The sequence below is a fragment of the Pipistrellus kuhlii genome, unplaced genomic scaffold (assembly GCF_014108245.1).
Source record: "Pipistrellus kuhlii isolate mPipKuh1 unplaced genomic scaffold, mPipKuh1.p scaffold_m20_p_2, whole genome shotgun sequence".
NCBI classification, from domain to species: Eukaryota; Metazoa; Chordata; class Mammalia; order Chiroptera; family Vespertilionidae; genus Pipistrellus; species Pipistrellus kuhlii.
This window is the reverse complement of record NW_023425515.1, coordinates 6,205,980-6,225,979: the sequence shown is the minus strand read 5'-3', so window position 1 is coordinate 6,225,979 and position 20,000 is coordinate 6,205,980. Positions and strand designations below refer to the sequence as shown.

Sequence of the window (20,000 nt, the reverse complement as noted above, 5' to 3'; positions counted from 1 at the left end):
CTCTTTCTCTCTCCCTCCCTTTCATTCTTGCTTAAAAAAAAAAAAAAAAAAGGAAAAGGAAAAAATATCCCCGGGTGAGGATTTAAAATAAATAAATAAATAAATAAATAAATAAATAAATAAATTAATTAATTAATTAATTCAGGGTGCTGCGGCCAAGGCTGCAATTCAAGTGGGAGCTATAAATCAAGCATCTAAAAGGAGGCTTGCCTCTGTGGAACCCTAAGTGTTTAGACTAAACTGAAATACTAAATATGATTTACATTTCACCAGTCTTCAGAGTTTAATTATTCTGGTTTATAAAAATCTGTCAATTATTTATGACAAATTACTATCACCACTAACAACAGTCTCAGTAAATTTTCATGCTAGTACGTTTGCAATTACAGTAAATTAGCCTTGAACATGCAGTTAGGTCAGCGTCATTCACAGCCCTTAGAGACACAAAACAAGGCTCACATGTCACTGCTGTGACAATCAGCGATGCCTGACCGTCCACCCAGACAGAGGCCTTCAGGGCTCTGTGCTGCAGAAAAGACACTGGCTGCCGGCACACATGGCCTACATGCAAGAGACTGAGGGGAAGGGATCTGCGTGGCTGCAAAGGCAGAGAGCAAAGGAGCTCCACCGGGCCCACCCCTCTCCCAACTAGGGCCCCACAGCCCCTAGCCCTGAACAACAGCACACTGTAGCTCAGTTACTGCCGGAGGCATCACCAGAAGAAGGCATGCCCATTTATACATATGATATTGAAGATAAAAGTTATCATTTTATTTAATAGTATGCCACAAAAGCTCTGGAATATTTTTTTGCTCTTCAGTCAAACATTTGCGAAGTCTGGTGCAAACACAGCATATGGCACACAAATCACTTGTTTGTTTTCACAAACCTGAGTCCTTGTGCGCTATAGTGACAGGAACGCCTACAAATGAACACACAGCACTTTCAGAAATGAAACAGGAGAATGTGCGACCTAGAATGTGACCATTGCAAACAAGAAAGAGGACAGTGGCAACAGCAAGAAATGTCTTTGGCCCTGGACGACCTCTAAACCTCGTGCTCTTCCAAACCACCCTGCTTAGGGGTTTAAGTGTCTGTCTCCAAAAACCGTATGTTGGATCCTGACCCGCAATGTGATGGCATCAGGAGGCAGGACCCTTGGGAGGTAGAGCCTTTCTAAAAGTATCCCGAACGCACCCTGGCCTTTGGCATGTGAGGACACAGTGGGAAGATGCTGTCTGTGACCCAGAAAGGCCCCTTACCAGAAGGCCATCGTGCCAACACCCTGACCTTGGACTTCTAGCCTCCAGGACTGTGACAATAAATATCTGCTGTTTATGAGCAACCCATCTGTTTTGTCACAGCAGCTGAATGGACTGAGACAGGACTGTTTGCTCAGGTGTCAGAGCAGGTTCTGGATCCTAAAGGCTTTTAAAGGGACAAACAGAAGAGCTGAATTTCCCCAGGAGATGCCAGGACCTCCCAAAACTCTTGAAGAGCTGACAAGCACATCAAACAGCTCACACAGGAGGGCCAGCACTTTTGGTTTGACAAGCCAAGTCCCTAGCTGGGATCACACAACTGTGTGGCAGAGTGAGGGGAAGGGACAGAGATCAAGTGAGAAATTAAGCGGGGTTAACAATGTGAAAATGAAAGCAAACCCAGAAGATCCCAAATAAAATATACGAATTTCCTGGTAACAAAACAAAGCAAAGGAGAGACTGGTCTGGGCCCCGGAGAAAGTTCCATAGCTGTCCCTCCCTGGCCCAGCTCCCTCTTCTCCGAGGCACTGCGGGCACCCAGGTGGGACAGGCCTCTCTGCAAGATGGGGCACAGCCTTGGGAAGAGCCAGGGAGGAGCCAAGCCAGGGAGGATCCAAGCCAGGTGGGGGCAGAGATGATGCCACAGAAGGGCTGACCGGGGGGCAGCCAGGTCCAGGCCAACCTGAGCCAGAGCCACTTGGGTTGTGTGGCCCCTGAGATAGTCCCGCATCTGTGTATCCCACAAGGTCCTGAACCTGAAGGAGGAGGAGGAGGAGGAGGAGACCGGGCTGGAAGTACCAGTGCTCACGGGTAACCATGAGTCTGAACGGACAGGGTGTGGGACCAGTCACCCCTGAGAGGAGGAGGGGCCATCACACGGACTTGCAGGCTGAGACATAATGGGTCCCTGCACAAGGAAGGTCTGTCCCTCTGCAAAGTACGCCCTATGAGGAGCTCCAGAGGGACAGAAAAGGATGAAAACAAAAGAGAAAAAAAGTCTGAAAAACAATGAGTGACAAATCCCCAGATTTAAGAAAAAAATGTGAGACAGAACAGGAAAGATGTGAAAAACCCGCCCTAGTGACATGTAAGAACATCAAAGAGTTATTTCTAAAAAATCACCTGCAAATAAACAAGATAAAAACATCTCAGCAGAAATTCTAGATGTAAAGAAAAATTGGGTTATAGCCTCACATTTTAAAGGAAAATAAAATCAAATCTAGAATTATATCTTTCCGACTACAACTTCACTTAAGGATGATGATAAGGTAAAAGTCAGGTACTCAAGGTTTTCCTTCTTTGAAACCACTGAGTTGAGGAGAAAATAACCCACAACTTATTGCTGTTAGATGGCAATTTGCACATGACACAGAATACACAGAGCTCATGTGTACATGTGTGCAAAACATACACACAAATGTGGGCAAAAGCTTTGCTTGACAGTAGTGTGGCATAGCTGGGGTCGGAGCGAAATGGTTGAAACAAGACAGGTCTCAATGTTGGGGAACGAGGGACCATGAGGCAGAAGGAGCCCTGGACACATAGCATTAGTCAGCAGAAGGCTATCTGTGTATGTATGGAGTGGGGAATCGGGGTGGAGGAGGGAGGGTGGTGACAGCACCCACAGGAAGTGCGGAAAACAGAAAAGAAGGCCACAGACCCAAACAGCCATGGACACAGGAATAAAACCTGGCTAAACAGAGTAAAAGAGATGCCCACAGCTGTACTTTTTACACAGTCGTTAATATGAGACAAATGTAAGAAAAAAGTGAATATAAAGGGGTTAAAAACTGACACATAAGGGGGGAAATGAGAAAGCTAGACTAATTTTTTAATACCAAAACTTTAATCTAAAATGAAAAAGGGACAAAAAGTGTGCACACACACAAGAGAAAGCTGAGCAAGAGGTCTGGAAATGATTACAAATACAGTTTAAAGTTTTGCTCATGAGTGGGAACCAAGAACAGCCTAAAAATCACTATTTGCTGAAAGAAATGGCAGGCCTGTGGGACCTGAATGCCTTCCTAGAGCAAGGGAGGAGCACCTTTTTTTTCTGCTGAGGACCATTTTTGATATTTGTAACATCACTCGAGAGCCATACAAAATTATCAACTTAAAAATTAGCATGCTATATTTGGTCAAAAATTTAATTAACTCACCCCTAATGCCTTGGCAGGGCCAGACCAAATAAATTATTGGGCCTTATATGGCCCACAGGTGGGATGTTCTGACCCTAGAGCCATAGGTCAGCATGAGCTGAGTACCCATTGGCAGGGCTCACAGAATTAAGGCAACAAACAGGAGAGATGAGGGCGCAGTCCGTAATAGAGAAGACAAGGAAAATAGAAATGATGAGCAAAACCAAAAGCTGATTATTTATTGAGAAAAGTTTTAAAAAAACAATTTAGGGAAGAAAAGTTTCTGTACAGGTGAGTAGCCTACCAATGACCAAGGCTCAGAGCACAGGCATGGAGCTGCAACCAGAGTGAAGGTAAAGACCTTGTGGACAAGGAGAGGCAGGGAGCTCCGCCCACCCCGACTCAGCCAGTAGCTACACAACCTCAACTGGGAGCAGGCAGGCACAGGGACAGACTGGGTCCTGAAGTCAGCACGGGGAACAGCTCTGGGAAAGCTGGACGGGCACAGGATTATTACAAATCTGCTACTGAGGATATGGCTACCTGCAAACTCAACATTTTACACTTTTTACGTTTTGACTGTTTATAAATATTTGAAAGTCTGAAATATCTTTCATTAAAGTTTTTTTGTAGTTAAGGTTAACATTTTTTGCATCACCTGCATTTTTTCATGGTTTGGCTGTTTATCTCAAACAAGTTGCCAACATTTTCCGTGACCTAATTGCCAGAGGTTACTCTGACCTCACAGAGACATGAGAACCAGGATGATAGGTGGACGCTAATCTAACCTCACACCCCTCTCAAAGTCACACACTCCCAGGTTCCCTCTGAAAAGTCCCGCCATCTTTCCTCTCCACCCTCTAGAAATGGCACACTTCGCTTCCAGAAAAGCCCTCTGTGCTGTTGCCCGTGCTCTGCCCTCCAGCCCTGGAGACAGCCTTCCTTACCAGCCTCTCGCTCTTCCGCTTCTGTGGCCGCCACCTCCTTTTGGTGACACAGGACAGCATTCTCCTCCTTCAGCTCTGCCTGCTGCCGAGTCACCCGCTGAAGCTGCTGTTTCAGGCTCTCCAGCTCAGCCACGAGGCCCTGCTCAGACGTCTCCTTCTGGACTAGTGCCTCCTGCAAGCTGGCCTTCTCCACTTTGAATCCCTCAATGAGGCCTGGGAAGACAGGAGAGACATGGTTGCTGAGGGCCCCTGGAGAAGCGAATAGAGCAGCCACAAAGGTAAGGGCTGCCACGCACCAGCATGAGCTACGTGGTCACAACTGTGTCCAGATCTTAGATGGATGGCACAGGGCCGACTCCAGCCCCAGGCAGGTGTGGGAATTGCCAGACAAGGAAATATATCTGTGAGCTCACACACACACCGTGGTGCCAAGTACCCAGAACACATGGCCACTGTGAGCACCAGACACCAGGGTCTCGGGGGTGACTTCTCAGGGCACTCACTGCCCATAGCCCGTGATGGGAAGACACAGTTCCCATCTCGCCACAACACTGTGACGTTGTCACCCTAAACAGGAGGTAAGTGCCAAGGGACAGAACCACCCCATGAGCCTGTCTGTTGCAACCGTGATCCCCAAGCTACTGCATGTAGTTCTGCAATGATGATTCATTCCACTGAGAAAAGTCAGCAATGTCTCAAAACTGACTGCTTTATTTTACTTTTACATTTGCTTTAAATATTCTGTGTTAATACTTGCCCTTAGCAACGCGATGCCTGGGTTCCAGCCCATCCTTGCCAGCCCACTGGCTGCTCACCTTCTGCCTTGTGCAGTTCTAGCATCAGCCGAGTCTTGGCCGAGTTCTCCTCCTCCAGGCGTTCCAGCAACTCTTGGTGTTTTCTAACAACCTGAGCTGTCTCCTCATTTTTAGAGCTAAATTCTTTTTCAAAACGAGTGTGAATTTGACGTGCTTCCTCCAGCTGAAAATTTGAAAAATTGGAACTATATATCAAGAATAATAAAAGCTTACATTAATCCCAATTACAATTCTACTTGCTTAGAATTCTATTGAAATCATCAATATTCCATAAGAAACAAGTTTCCATGCTTGCTGTTATGATTAATTAATTACTAAAAAAAGTTGCTCATTAAACAATTTTCAACAATGAACAGTTCTGCACACACAGCACCACACAAATATGCACTTAAGAAGCATGGAGTCCTAGCCAGTTTGGCTCAGTGGATAGAGCGTTGACCTGCGGACCAAAGGGTCCCAGGTTCAATTCCAGTCAAAAGCACATATGCCCAGGATGTGGGCTCAATCCCCAGTAGGGGGTGTCCAGGAGGCAGCCGATCAATGATTCTCTCTCATCATTGATGTTTCAATCTCTCTTTCCCTCCCTCTTCCTCTCTGAAATCAATAAAAATACATTAAAAAAGAACCATGGATACAGGTGTCTGCAAGGCAACATTAAGGACACATGACAGGAAGCTGATACCGAGAACCTGGCACCTGGGAAGGAAAGTGCCACCAGCTCCACAGCTGGAAAAGGAGATGGGAAAGGTCTCAGGGCTGGGAAAAGCAGGCTTATGGGGCCAGTCATCACACTGGGCAGGAAGCCTGACAGTCTCCACCTCCCTGACGAGTCACCACAAGGCCCCTCCCTGGCTTCCTTGGATGCCTCCACTTCCCGGCTTAGCCCTGGACCCCAATCTTCCTTGCCTCCCGTTTCCCTGGCAGTATGTCCATTCTGAGGCTCCCAGGCCATCTACAGGTGAATGGCCCTGGTTAATCTTTGAATTCAGAACAACTAGTCCCTGCTGTCCTGATTCCTCAGAACCTAGCCTGGGCCTTCCATGTACTTGATGCAACTCAGCTGCTAAGTAAATCTACTGGTTTTATCTTAAAAACGCCCCGAAGACCACCTCTTTTCATGCCCTGCAATGGGCCACCTCCCAGAGTTTCTGTCCTTTGGAGACACTTGCCCAAGCCAATCAGCCCCTGGGCAGCCCCACCACTGACCCTGGCCCAAACAGGGGCCCTCACCACTCTTCAGCCACTGCCCTTCCCACCTCCCACAAGACTCTACTCCACTAACCCCTTCCCTTAAACCTGCCCTGCTTTCTCTCCCACACAACCTACTTCTCCCTGCTGTGGGGATGGAACACACTCAATGGGATAAATTTCTAGGGAGCAGAACCCAGGAAAAGCAAGTGTGGGCCCACATCAGACTAGGGCACCTAGGTGGGTGACACCTGCAGATGCCAGATGCTCATAGGATGGCATTTGTTTCTGTGAAATGACATTGGGGAGGAGGTGGGTACAATCAAAAGCACCTGATGACTTGTTTGCTGCTGCACAAACCTGTCCAGGTTTTGAGAGAAGACTAGAGGTGAGGGAGGGAGGGAAGGCAGCTAAGAGGATGAAAAAGAGACACCTCAGGTCTCAACACTGTTGCTCTGCCCGCATGCCCTGAGGAGGAAAAATTACTCAAGTATTTCTGCAATGTGAACAGTAAAACTCCACATAAGAATGCTTATTGGGGGGCTGGAGGAGGGATGTAAAAGATCAATCAAAGGACTTGTATGCATGCATATTAGCATAACCAATAGACACAGACACTGGGGCGGTGGGGGCTTATCCTGGGGGTGGGAGTGGCCAGGAAAGGGTCAATGGGGGAAAAAGGAGACATATGTAATACTTTAAACAATAAAAAAATAAGTTAATAAAAAAGAGTGCTTATTATTTTTTTAGAGAGGCAAGGGAGAGGGAGAGAGAAACATTAATGTGAGAGCAAAATATCATTGGCCTCTTGCAAACCCCCCTATTTGGGATCGAGCCCACAACCTGGGCATATCCCCTGACTGAGAATCAAACTGGCAACCTTTTTGGTGCATGGAATAATGCCCAACCAACTGAGCCATTCTGGCCAGGACTAGAGCACTTACTTTTTAACTGGGCAAACTTTGGGGAAAAGAATCCCTTTATTGCTTTCAGTTATTCCTACTTAAGGTCTTTCCTGATTGTCTAAAATGTTCTAAAAGGGTTAGCAAAAGTAATTCCCCTTTTCCAGTGGTAATCTTTGAATATAAATAACTGAATGTGAAATTAAGGTTCCTGTGGGAGCTGGGAAGGGCAGCACATAAAGAAAAGTAGAAGTGGGCTAAATTACATGTCATCTAAGGATGCTGAGGTTTTATTTTTCATTCACAGCAAGTCCACTATCTCAAGGATTTTGGTTCAGAAAAGACTCCTCAAGAGGAGCCTGGGAGGAAGACAAAGCTGGTAGTGACCTGAGGGGAGGGAGGGGGTGTGAGCAACAGAATCAACAGTTTCAGTCCCCAAATGTCAAGTGCTGGAAAAGACCTGAGAGATCACGTTCACCTGGACAATCAAAGCGTCCATCCCCACCCTGCAGGGCTGGTGAGAATCAGAAATGCCCAGTGAAGAAGGTTTATCAATCTATCCGACCTACTTATTCATTCACCCACAGCCCTTCTCTGCGGCAGAGCATCAGCACAGGGGCCAGAAGGGAGCCACAGAGCAAAGAATGGTTGGAGTCTGATGCTAAGTGGGCCAAGGCTCACCTGCCTAGAGGAGTCCAGAACCATCTCCAGGAGGCCATCCACTGCCAGGCCAAGGCTCCGGTAGATGCTCCTGACGGGCTGCTCACACTCCAGTGTACTTTCTGGGCTTAGGAAAAAGCTTTCACAGATGTGGCTGCTGATCTCAGCCATGGAAGACACCTCAGTGCATTCTGTCAAAGTTCTATCCAGGTCCGGCAGTGCCACATCAAGCCCGGGCCACGTCTCATCCAGCGCTGGTGCTACAAAGTGAGAAAACACAAAAGTCTGCACCTAGGCATCAGGGACAAGCATGCCCACGTCCCTAAGGACAGCACCCCATCTCAATAAGGAGTGGGCTCCAGCGCCAGCAGCAGAAGGGATGCAGCCCAGAGGCACTTGAGCCTGGGGGGTTGCACATGGCCCGGCCAATGCTCACCTACAGATGAGACCTGGCCCTCCAGCCTCGTGTCGGGTGAATTCTCATCCTCCAGGCAAAGCCCCACGCGCTCACTGATCCGGCTCTTCAGGGAGACGGCAGCCTTCACTGTCTCTCCAAATAGGCCCAGCAGCCTCCGAAGGGCATCCTGGAGAGCGATCCTGGGAAGGGAAGCACAGCGGACGCAGCCTTCAGCCTGGACCCCAGCAGAGTGGCTCTGCGACGGGAGCAGAGCAAACCTTGTTGCTGCTGCTCTTCGTTTTTAAAAGATGCCATTATTGTTTATTCAAGCATGTTTCTCTAGAATCAGCCTCCAGCCAACCAGCAAAGGGCAAGGGCTTCGTGTAGAACCATCCCCACATCTGTGGAATGGTTTGAGGAACACACAAACCTCACCCATCCCCATGGCACAGACTCTATGACCCTCAGGGCCCTGCCCTTCTTGAGACAGGTGATCACACCTGACCCACAACCCAAGGACACGGAGGTTTTCCCGGGCTTGTCCCTGGGGCTGCACATACTGCGGAGGTTAGTGTGATTTGTTCTTCACAGCACCAGGGCTCAGCTGCACCCTGTCTCTAAGCTGTACCCTTCCAGCAGGGGAGCCTCAATCACATGACTCTGCCTAGGCTATAACTATGGGCAAACTAATAAAGCTGTATGCAAGCCAGACAAGCCACATGCAGCCAAAGTGGGCAGGACACGGGCTTGCCCACCCCAACCTGTTCACGTACACACTCCTTACCAATGGACCCACACAGGGGCTGCTTCCCGGACAGGAAGAGACACCACTGAGCAAAACAGACAAACAGCCACACTTTGCAGAGCTAACATTCCCAATGACGGACACAAGCAGGAAGTGCAAGGAGAGAAGAGGAGACAGTGGGATGACTGCATGAAGCACAAAAACCTGGAGGGGAGTTGGGGGCCTGACAGCTCCCTGGCTGCTGCCCTGGCCCCTGCAGGTTGCTACTAAGGACACAGGGAAGATGAGCAGAGCATGTGCAAAAGCCCTGGGCTTAGTGTACAGGAGGAGAGAGGATGATCACAGAGATGGTGGGTCAGGGAGGGCAACTAGGAGTCCGCATCAAACCACAACCACAGCTACAAACAAGTGCCAGAGAAACATGCACGTCTTCACAGAGAATTACAAAGTTTTCAAAAGAGTGAAAGGAGATCTGGCTCAGGACCGTGTGCAGTAAGAAAGTCATGGATCCCGCACATTGAGCTCAGGAATAAGCCAGGCCTGCCTGCCTCACCTAGTCTCTCATTCATTCATTCACTCATTCATTCATTTATATTCATTCATTCAATGTACAGCCTGCATACAATTGAATTTTATTATCAGGATTCCACATTTATATAGCTTAAAATGCTCTGGTAAAGGTGCAAGCTTATCACATTTTTTAAGGAAATGAAACAAGTATTTGCTTTATTGATATATTACTAGGCTTAGACCTGTGTTTAACAAGCCAGCCAAAAATAGCACCAAGGTTAGACTATAGCCTACTTTTCAAAGCCTTCATTTTACAACTTATTAATAAGCAAACAAGGGATCAATTACCTTTCATCCACCTGATGTGATCTTTTTATACACATCCTGCTAAGTCCCATTTGAAACAGCTGAAAATGTTTTTTAAAAGCTTTGCAGATGAACTCATGAATACAAATTTCACCAGTTAGTTCGAACAGAAGGAACTCAAAACAAGTTGTTGCCCAATCAGAATTCATTATTTGTAAATCATCAGCTTGCTCCCCACTCCCTCTGGTCTCTCTTGACCCTTGAGGTCAGCACAGGACCCTGGGCAGACACGCTGGTGGGCACAGCACAAACAGAGGGGTCCAGAGAAAGGCCTGCTTACAGGGATGCCGAAGAACTAATCAGACAGACAAAAACAAATTTCCTGACATCAGATGCAAATAAACGAAGAATGCACTCCAGACCTATATACAGGAAAAGAAAAACTAAAACCAAGACAAAATATGGGGGGGAAGGGGGATCTGTGTGGCGTTAGAGTTAAAACCTTTTTCTAAAATGAAACCCCCAAGCAAACAGGACAAAGGGGTAGATTACTAATGGTACCTGCATTATAACATCAAAATTCTGTAATTTGGCAAATATGAGGCTTTTGGCCTAGCAAAATGGTGGATATGCAGGTGTCTGAACATTACTAAGTACTTTTCTCAATGTTTAAAATAGCTTTAAATATAAGAATCATGCAACATGAGGGCCCCCTTTCCCCAGACATCATCGTGCTCAGGCAGCAGTGACCGAGGACGCTGACCTTTCACTGTGAGAAAGATCCACATCAGACTTGAGCATCGAGATGAGGTTCGTGCCTTCCTGGTTCTCCCTGTCCCGCCTTTGCTGTAGTGTCTCCAGTTCTGAACGGTGCTCTTGTATCTCACGACGTAAGGATAAAATTTGGTCTTCTAGCTGTTCAGAAAAAATTGTTAAAGCTTTAGTTAAAACTATGTGGTTAAAAATAAAACTTCTAGGCTGGATGAAGTGGCTCAGTGGTTGAGCATCGACCTATAAACCAGGAGGTCATAGTTCAATTCTTGGTTAGGGCAATCCCTGTGTTGTGGGCTCAATCCCCAGTGGGGGAAGTGCAGAAGGCAGCCGATCAATGATTATTCTCTCTTATCATTGACTAGTGGCCCGATGCACGAAAGTCATGATATTTATCATTTTAATGCTTCTATCTATGATATTTATAATTTTAATGCTCCTATCTATTCATCAGTTAAAATAAACATCAAAGACTGGGTTTATAAATAAAGTCCTCTATTACATCTCACTCCTAATGTACTTAGATCACCTTCATAGCAATTGTGTGACTAAGCTTTATATTAACATGCAATTACTAATTTTTCTTTCATTATTCAACTAGAGGCCCTGTGCATGAAATTCGTGCATGGGGATGTGTGTCCGTCAGCCCGGCCTGCACCCTCCCCAATCTTGGACCCCTTGGGGGATGTTCGATTGCCTGTTTAAGTGGGATAGGGCCTAAACCGGCAGTTGGACATCCCTCTCACAATCCGGAACCGCTGGCTCCTAACCATTCACCTGCCTACCTGCCTGATCATCCCTAACTACTCTGCCTGCAGGCCTTCTAACCTCCGCTTGCTCCCCCTTGCCAACTTGATGGCCCCCAACTGCCCTCTCCCCCCACTTCTTCTGTAAGGTGCTTTCACCATAACTTTCATCATCCCACTTAACATGGCAAAAGATAAACAAAAGTGAAAGGTAGTGATTAAAGATGAAAATTACTAATAAGGCCTTTGCTCTATTACTCTCTGCCTACAAAAATAAAACATATAAACCTCCCAGGCTGTCAGTTCGGGAGAGAGATCAATTCAGAATAAAAATCAGTTGCCAGGCAAGTGAACATCCCTCTTACAAATTTCTTTCTAAAAACAAAAGTCAATGATGGCAGAGTCTCAATGGGCTCAGTGGGTGGCGGCATCAGCTACCAGAAGCTCCTGGGCCAACTGAGCAGCTTAGAGAAGTGACTAGTGTTTTCCAGCAGCAGAGCAACCTGAACACCTGAGCCTTCTCCCTTGAGCTCATTGCCAGCAGTGACGGTTTCTTGGTCTCAGTCCAGTTTACCAATGAGAACATGGGTGTCCTCCCAGAGGATAAAAGAACAGAGGACACAAGAGACCACACACGTGCCCAGTGGGGCCACCAGCGCCCTAGTCCCACCTCTCTGGAAGATAACTGGACACAGTTTGGTTGTGATGACTTAAAAATGGCTAAAGTGGGAATTTCATGTTATGCATATTTTACCACACAGACTAGTACTAAGCAGCAAAGACTATCCACACACCTGCAGAACCTGGTTGCTTTTCTCCTGAAGCTGCAGGGACAGAGACTCCTTCTCTTTTTGGTGAAGAGACTGCACCTGCTCCCACTCCAATCTGTGCATCTCCTTGTTTTCATGCAAAGCAGCCTCCTTTCCACGTTCAAATTCACCCTGTACAAAGACATAATTAAAAACAAAAAATGCTGTCAGGGCACATACCAGAATTAACCAATGTGAAGCAATGGAACACAAGAGACCCTCAGCAGATGAATACCCAGCTGAATTCTCATAATAAGGCAGAGGTCAACAGGCAGTGAGGTGACACATTCAAAGAGCTGAAAGAGTAAGACTGTCAGCCAAGAATTCTAATCCAGGAAACTCTGTTTCCAAAATGAATGAGAGCCGAAACCGGTTTGGCTCAGCGGTAGAGCGTCGGTCTGCGGACTGAAAGGTCCCAGGTTCGATTCCAGTCAAGGGCATGTACATTGGTTGCAGGCACATCCCCGGTAGGGGGTGTGCAGGAGGCGGCTGGTTGATGTTTCTCTCTCATCGTCGTTTCTAGCTCTCTATCTCTCTCCCTTCCACTCTGCGAAAAATCAATAAAATATATTAAAAATATTTTTTTTAAAAATGAATGAGAAATTAAGCTATTCCCAGATAAATACAAACTAAGAGAATTCATCACTAATGAGTCTGCTCTGAAGAAATACTAAAGGGAGTTCTTCAGACTAAAATGAAAGGATATTGGACAGCAACTTGAATCCAGATGAAGAAATAAAGAACATTGGCATAGGTAACTATTTAGATAAATATAAAAGACAAAATAAATGTAGTTTTTATTGGTAACTCTTTTTTACTCTTATCTGATTTCTTTATTTTTGTTCAGCTTAACCAGAGGATATTTTTCCCACTGACTTTTAGAGAGAGGGAAGGGGAGGAAGAGAGGGGGAGAGAAACATTGATGTAAGACACATCGATTGGTTGCCACCCACATGCACCCCAACTGGGGCTGGAGATGGAACCTGTAACCCAAGTATGTGCCCTCCGGGATAGAACCCGTGACCCTTCAGTACATAGACCAACACTCAAGTCACTAAGCACACTGGCCAGGGCTCTCCTATCTAATTTTAAAAACAACTGCGTAGAGCAATGAGTATAAAAATGTATACAGATGTGCTTTGCACAACAACATTAGCACAATGGAGAGAGGAAGGAATGAAGTTATATATGTTGAATGATTTTTTAAACTATTAACATTAAGTTGGCAAAAAAAACAACAAAAAACAAAAACAAAGAACCAGCCCCCAATGATGTTAAGCCCCTTCCTGTCTCACCTTGCAACACAGAACTGCAATTCCTAAAAGCAGTTGGAAGCTAAGCATATCACTTAACCTTCACTTTGTTTCAGGAAGGGTTTTAAGGCAGTTGACAGACAGACACAAAGTCTAACAAGACACACAAACTTGGCAGAGAGCAGCAAACTCAAAGCCCGGTGCCAACTATCCACTTAGGAGCAGTGTGCCTGTCCTGCCTAGTGTGCCAAGCCTGGCACAGGACTTGGCAGAAGTGCAGCACGAAGGAGGCCAAGATCAGATGTGGCAGCATTCTGGAGAACATCCATGAGAGTCATGTAGGAGCCACGAGAGGCAGTTCTGAGGGTGGGAAAGAGGGGCCCTTCCAACCCGTGCAGGAGGGTAGACAAGGTACACTCAGGAAAGGGTGCAGAAAGCATTCAATGTGCAAACTCGAAAGCCCATGCCGGGGCTTTGGATACTAAGCAGGGAGTGCACGTCCTTAGGCCACCCCTAGCGTCAATGAACAGAATCAAAGAAGGTTTGACTCACAAGACTATCCACTCATCAGATCCCTTACAGACAATCGCTTTTCAAATTTACCACAGAATCTTGGGTAAAATTCTGCTTAATTTGCCATGTTTTAATGTTAAGGCCAATATAAGAAAAATATGTTCTTGAGTTTTTCTAAAAATATACAGAATTATAGAGAAAAATATCATATATATATATTTTTTATATCATATTATATATTTCCTATATATTATATATAGGAAAACACAATAGAGCCTTGGCCAGATTATTGTGCTGAACACTGAAGGTTCGTGGGTTTGATCGCGGGTTGGGACACATGGGAGGCAACTGAACAACATTTCTCTCTCTCCCTCCTCCTTCCTCTCTCTTTAAAATCAATAATAAATAAGACCGGTTTGGCTCAATGGATAGAGAAGGGACCCGGGTTCGATTCCGGTCAAGGGCATGTACCTTGGTTGCGAGCATATCCCCAGTACGGGGTGTGCAAGAGGCAGCTGATCGATGACTCTCTCTCATCGATGTTTCTAGCTTTCTATCTCTCACCCTTCCTCTCTGTACAAAATCAATAAAATATATTTTTTTTTAAAAAAAATTTAAAAAAAATAAAATCAATAATAAATAAGAATCCTCAGGTAAGGATTAAAAAATATAAAACAATGTCTGGAGACGATAAAAAGTAAATAGTACTGCACAAAGAATATCAACATAGTAATAAAGATATTCAAACTATATCTAAACTGACCACAGGTTCTCTTAATATTTTCAAAATTTATCATATAAATAGATTTGTCTTTTTTTTACCAAGAAAAGATGAAATTGCCTTGAGCGCTCAGTTCTGGTCACACTATGGTTTACTTCTCTTTCCAGACCCTGCTTAGTTTTACCACCCAAGGAAGGGTCCTTCATGGAGGCACATCCCCAAGAAAAGGAAACTAAGCTTACGTTCAGAGCACTTTTCTTACAACCACACCCAAAGAAAGAAAACCTGGAAAGTGATCCAATCACTTCACACACACATTAAGTCTTCTGATAAGTGACACAGCTTTTCAACAGGTGCAAGATATTTGTAGCTCAGATAAAACCTATTCGCAGAGGAAGAACAGTGTGTCCCAGCTATTTTGGGGACAACGATCCTGGCATCCCAAGAAATGCCCAGCAAGGCTTTATGTAATATCTGTTTGCAGCAAAGCCTGAGGGAAGGCCGCAGGAGGAACATGCCAATACCTACACGAGTTGGAATCAAGTCATGGACCTGACTCCAACCATACGTAAGGGTAAGTCATAGGAAAAGGTAGCTCGTGGCCATGAGAACAAGCAGACGTACAGGAGACAGGGGCAAAGGGCACATGCGGTCAGAGTTTGTGGGGAGCCATATCCCTGATCCGGCCACAGGCCCTGGAGTTTTAAGGTATGCTATGGGGTACATGAGGCAGGGACCACTCCGCAGAGAAGAGACTATTGAGGGGCTGGTGGCCAGGCTCCTAATAGATCCTGGGTTCTCTTTGCATGCTCAAGGGTCACCAGCAAGCAGCCCCACAGGCTTCACCAATGCCCTGTACCATCTATAAGCAGTGTGCATTCCAATGAGAAGCTCCAGGAGGCCTGGCAGTCTGTAAAGCCGGAGTCCACCCGCTGGAGATCCCGCATTCCTCCTCTACCCAAGAAGTGGCAGCAATGCACACTCGGAGCAGCTCACCTGCATAGCCCTCTCCTGCAATGCCTGCTGCTCTGCCCGCTGCCTCTGCATCTCAGCTGCATGCATGTCACCAAGCCCCTGCAGAGCGGCCTGGTGCTGCTGCTCCAGGAGGAGGACCTCAGCTTGCACCCGGTCCAGGGCCATGCTCTTTTCCTCCTCCAGCAGGCGCCTCTGATTCAGCAGGGCTCCAGCCAGCTCCTCCTGCCAGGAGAGTCCGCAGGATACTGCACCCCACCCACCCTGTCTCAGTACCACCCTGCAGTCGGCCCCTGGAGGCCTGACATGCCCAGGTGCCCCACAAACTGGGCACTGCAGCCCCATTTACTGGGACTATAGCTTTAGGCCAAATACACGTCCTGTTCATGATACTCAGATGCAGGTTACAAAGGGGAGGCGGGGATGCCAGCCCAGAGCACCTGGGCTTTCTCCAGAAATTCCCTTTCGTCCAAACTTAAAGTCACTGCTCTTGACACATGACAGAGGGTTAATTTTATGAAGCATACACAAAGGAAAGCCAAGGGTACATAAGCACAAGAGGAAAACAAAGCTGAGGCCCTGGAATGCCAGGCCTACAGAGAGGGCCAGCACAGACACGAGGAGCACTCTGAGCTGGTGAGGTCCTATGCACACTTCCCTAGGATTGCAGAGCCAAAGCCTTCCCAAAAAGTCTTTGATCATGTGATCAAAGAAACCCTTAAAACTCACTGTTCTAGACCTACCTCATGAGGAAATCAAAGTCACCGCTGAAAGGAACAGTGAGACACACAGACACAGGGTTGCACACATACTGACCCACTCGTGTAGGTGCACACTCATGGACACACAAGAGTGCAATGAACCACACAGGCCACTGGAAGACACCTGTCCTGAGACAGGGAAGGGCCCAGTCCTCACCTGGTGAGCCCCTCGAAGCTCTGCAGCCAGGGCCCTCAAACTCTCAGTGTGTTCAGTGCTCAGTTCAGCTCTCCAGCTGCCCTTTGCAGACTCAAGCTCTTCATCATGTTTCCGCTGCAGTTTCTCTAACTCCTGAGTCAAAATCACTTGGTGAGAAGAGTCCTTTTTCTGCAGTTGTTCCTCAAGGTCCCCTCGCAACTGCTCTAGGGCCCGCTCATGCTCATCCCGGAGGGCCTGGATTTCAGACAGGTAACATGACTCCACAGAATCCAGCTGTGACAAATGTCTCGTCTCCAGAGCATGGATTTCAGCAGCATGTTTCGTCTGCAGTTCAGCCACACGAGCTTCTGAAAGAGCCCACTGCTCTCTCTGGAACACGGCCTTTAGCTCCTCGACACTGGCCTGGTGCTTGGCCTCGAGTTCTGCTGTCAGGGACAGAACGTGCTGCTGGTGTCTCTCCTGCAGGAGCTGGAGCTCGCTGGCGTGCTTCCCCTGGGCCTTCCGCAGGAGGGCATCTTGCTCTGCAGTGAATGTCTCTGTGATTTCTTTACGTTGCTCTAAAAACCTGAGATGACATGCAAAGTGAACAGACGGCAAAAAAATGCAGTCGTAAAAGCAGCAACCTCTTCCCATTTCCCACAGGAAACACCTCAATTGACAAGTCGGCATTCATGGGTCTAACTGTCCTTACTCCTTCCTCTGCCACGAGGGCCGGAGAGCACACCACCGGCAGTCAGCGGAGTGAAGGGGCCATATGAAGCCAGAGGACTCAGAGGCCAGAGCCCCGGCCTCCTCTCCCAGCCTGAAGTGGAGGATACAGGACCCACAGCAAGAAGCCACATGTATGCTCACAACAGACACCACGGAAAAGCAGGCATGACTGTTACAAGGAAAGGATCTCAACAGGGAAAGAGGGGCAAGACCACTCACAGGAGCCCACCCGGCCACCAAGAGCATTCAAAAGACCTCAGAAAAACACTCTTCAGTTGTGAATTAATGGATGTGAATTAGGAGAACCGCAGGAGGCGCTGGCTGGCAAAGCAGAAGCAGGAAGATGTCTTCTTATTAAAGCGCCCAGAATCTCACAAAAAACAGGGAGGAGCCTGGAACCTCTACTGGTCCAGGTTATGCTAGTGGCACGGCTTGGTGAGTTCACAAAAACATCAAGAGCTGTGACTAGTTTTTCATACTGTCTACCAGATTCGAAAAAGGCATTGCCATGGATTACCCCACTTAACCTTTACTTGAGAGCACTCAGGTTTCGTGCCCACATGATGCATCGGGATTGAACTCAAGTTCTCAGACCCCAGAGCAGAAGCTCTTGCACCTCACTCATGATGCTGGGGAGCAGCTGACACACAAGAAGCAGCAGAACCAACAGCATATCCACAGACCTCAAAACTCACAAAAACCTGACATGACAGGCCAAGTTTACAGAAAGAGTTGGCACCAACAGAGTCAAAAAACCAAATCACATTGTAAATCTATTTAAAACCTGGAGATGTATATATTTTAGTAAATAATAATAATAATAATAATAATAAATACATATATATATATATATATATATCAATATATATTTAAAAGAAAACTTGTGTGAATGAACTACATATCCTTAAAATAAATGAGGTCTACAGTTGTGCTACTGAAATTTTAAAATGCGCAAACAGAAGAAAAATGGCATATCAGCACATCTTTGTTTACATAGCCCAGTGGTAGGCAAACTCATTAGTCAACAGAGCCAAATATCAACAGTACAACGATTGAAATTTCTTTTGAGAGCCAAATTTTTTAAACTTAAACTTCTAACGCCAATTCTTCAAAATAGGCTGGTATTTTGTGGTATTTTGTGGAAGAGCCACACTCAAGGGGCCAAAGAGCCGCATGTGGCTCATGAGCCGCAGTTTACCGATCACGGAGCCAAATGTCCCGTTCTCATTTTAGGAAGAAGAACAAGTGTCCAGGACTTAGGACATCACTGAGAGCGCATAGAATGTCTTCCCAGATCTGCCTCCCACCCTCTACCAGGTGTCCTGGGTTAGGTCTCACGTAGAACCTGGCAGATGGCGCCATATTAATGACGTGCTACAAGAATGTCACCCACCTGTTCTGGGCCTGCATCAGCTGAAGGGCACAGTCCTCCTTCAGATTGAGGGGAGCAAGCTCCAGGTCTTGGTTCTGGTCCACTGGGGCCAGTCCACTGCTCGACTCCTGGTCGCTCTGTAGAGACTCGTCCCCAGCAAGGCCAACCTCCAGTTGCCTCAGGCGGCCCTGCTGCTCCTTCAGGGACCCCTCCAAGTCCAGGATCTGGGCAGCCTGCTGATCCTGGAGTTGCTTCATTTCAATTTCTCGAAGCTCAAACTCATTTATTATCGACCGTTTCTCCAATTCAGCCTGTTCTCTCAGTTCAAGGAGCATCAGGGTTAACTTTTCTTCAGCTTCTCTCCTTAGGGCTTCACTTGTATCTTTCCACTCTGCTTTTCTTTCTTTGAGTTCTTGTTTCATTAGTTGAATCTGCTCCTTAGCTTTCCTCAGTTCTTCCTGATGATCTTCAACTAAATTATGTTTTCCCTATAGATAATTTTAATTAAGAGGAAAGAAGTTAAAGGAAAAGATTATTGGTAGCAAAACCCCAAATCCATCTCTGAAGACAGAGAAGCTTCCACAACATATAGGCATTGTGCTGAGCATAGCAATGGGACTGCTTTGTGTGTTGATGAGAACAGAATAAATGTGAAAGGAACAAACTTAAACTACTTGCTTAAGTAAAAGGTGTTCACATGGAACCAATAGCTCTGTCTGGAGCTGGCAAGCCTGGACAAAAACTAACTGAACTGAACCCAAAGGCGGGCTGAAGGCCTATCACGGTCATCTACTAAAAAAAAGGCCAACTGGACCCCTATCAGAGCTGAAGCACCACCAGCCAGGAGATTAAAAGTCTGAGGGAGATGAGCACAACAGTGTCAGGAGTTCAAGTCTTTGGACTTGCACAATTTATATTCCAGGATATACAGGATCCTCGGCAAGAGGCTGATGAGCTAAAAGTTAATTTTAAAAGAGGTAACTTGTGAAGGAGAGGATGAATCAGAAAGCTGAAGGTGGGCAAATACCCTGGTTTTGTTTTGTTTTTAAGAAAGGTCAACAAACTACTGAACATAATAAAGAAGAAAGTAAACAAAACATATGAAAAACTGACTTCAACTCCTTGTTTAAAGTTATTCAAAAATTAAGTTTAGTCAAAACCAGTTTGACTCAGTGGATAGAGCATCAGTCTGTGGACTGAGGGTCCCAGGTTCAATTCCAGTCAAGGGCATGTACATTGGTTGCGGGCACATCCCCAGTGGGGAGGTGTGCAGGAGGCAGCTGGTTGATGTTTCTCTCCAAACGATGTTTCTAGCTCTCTATCCCTCTCCCTTCCTCTCTGTAA

General features: G+C 46.5%; 1 protein-coding gene across 8 annotated transcripts in view; it reads right to left on the bottom strand.

The window, feature by feature from the left end:
* Window positions 1–20,000, bottom strand: part of PCNT (pericentrin) — an 84,272-nt gene that overhangs the window by 39,703 nt on the left and 24,569 nt on the right. For 4 of the 8 annotated variants that reach the window (XM_036446303.2, XM_036446304.2, XM_045585327.1 and 1 more), the window contains exons 14-23: window positions 18,678–19,144; window positions 16,574–17,138; window positions 15,680–15,880; window positions 12,182–12,328; window positions 10,634–10,785; window positions 8,349–8,509; window positions 7,934–8,172; window positions 5,163–5,325; window positions 4,348–4,560; window positions 890–922 (exon numbers count right to left, since the gene is read on the bottom strand). In XM_036446303.2, coding sequence (XP_036302196.1) covers window positions 890–922; window positions 4,348–4,560; window positions 5,163–5,325; window positions 7,934–8,172; window positions 8,349–8,509; window positions 10,634–10,785; window positions 12,182–12,328; window positions 15,680–15,880; window positions 16,574–17,138; window positions 18,678–19,144 — 2,341 coding nt within the window. The remainder of the gene's footprint in view (window positions 1–889; window positions 923–4,347; window positions 4,561–5,162; window positions 5,326–7,933; window positions 8,173–8,348; window positions 8,510–10,633; window positions 10,786–12,181; window positions 12,329–15,679; window positions 15,881–16,573; window positions 17,139–18,677; window positions 19,145–20,000) is intronic. The other 4 variants (XM_045585328.1, XM_036446307.2, XM_036446310.2 and 1 more) reach the window with 2 other exon arrangements.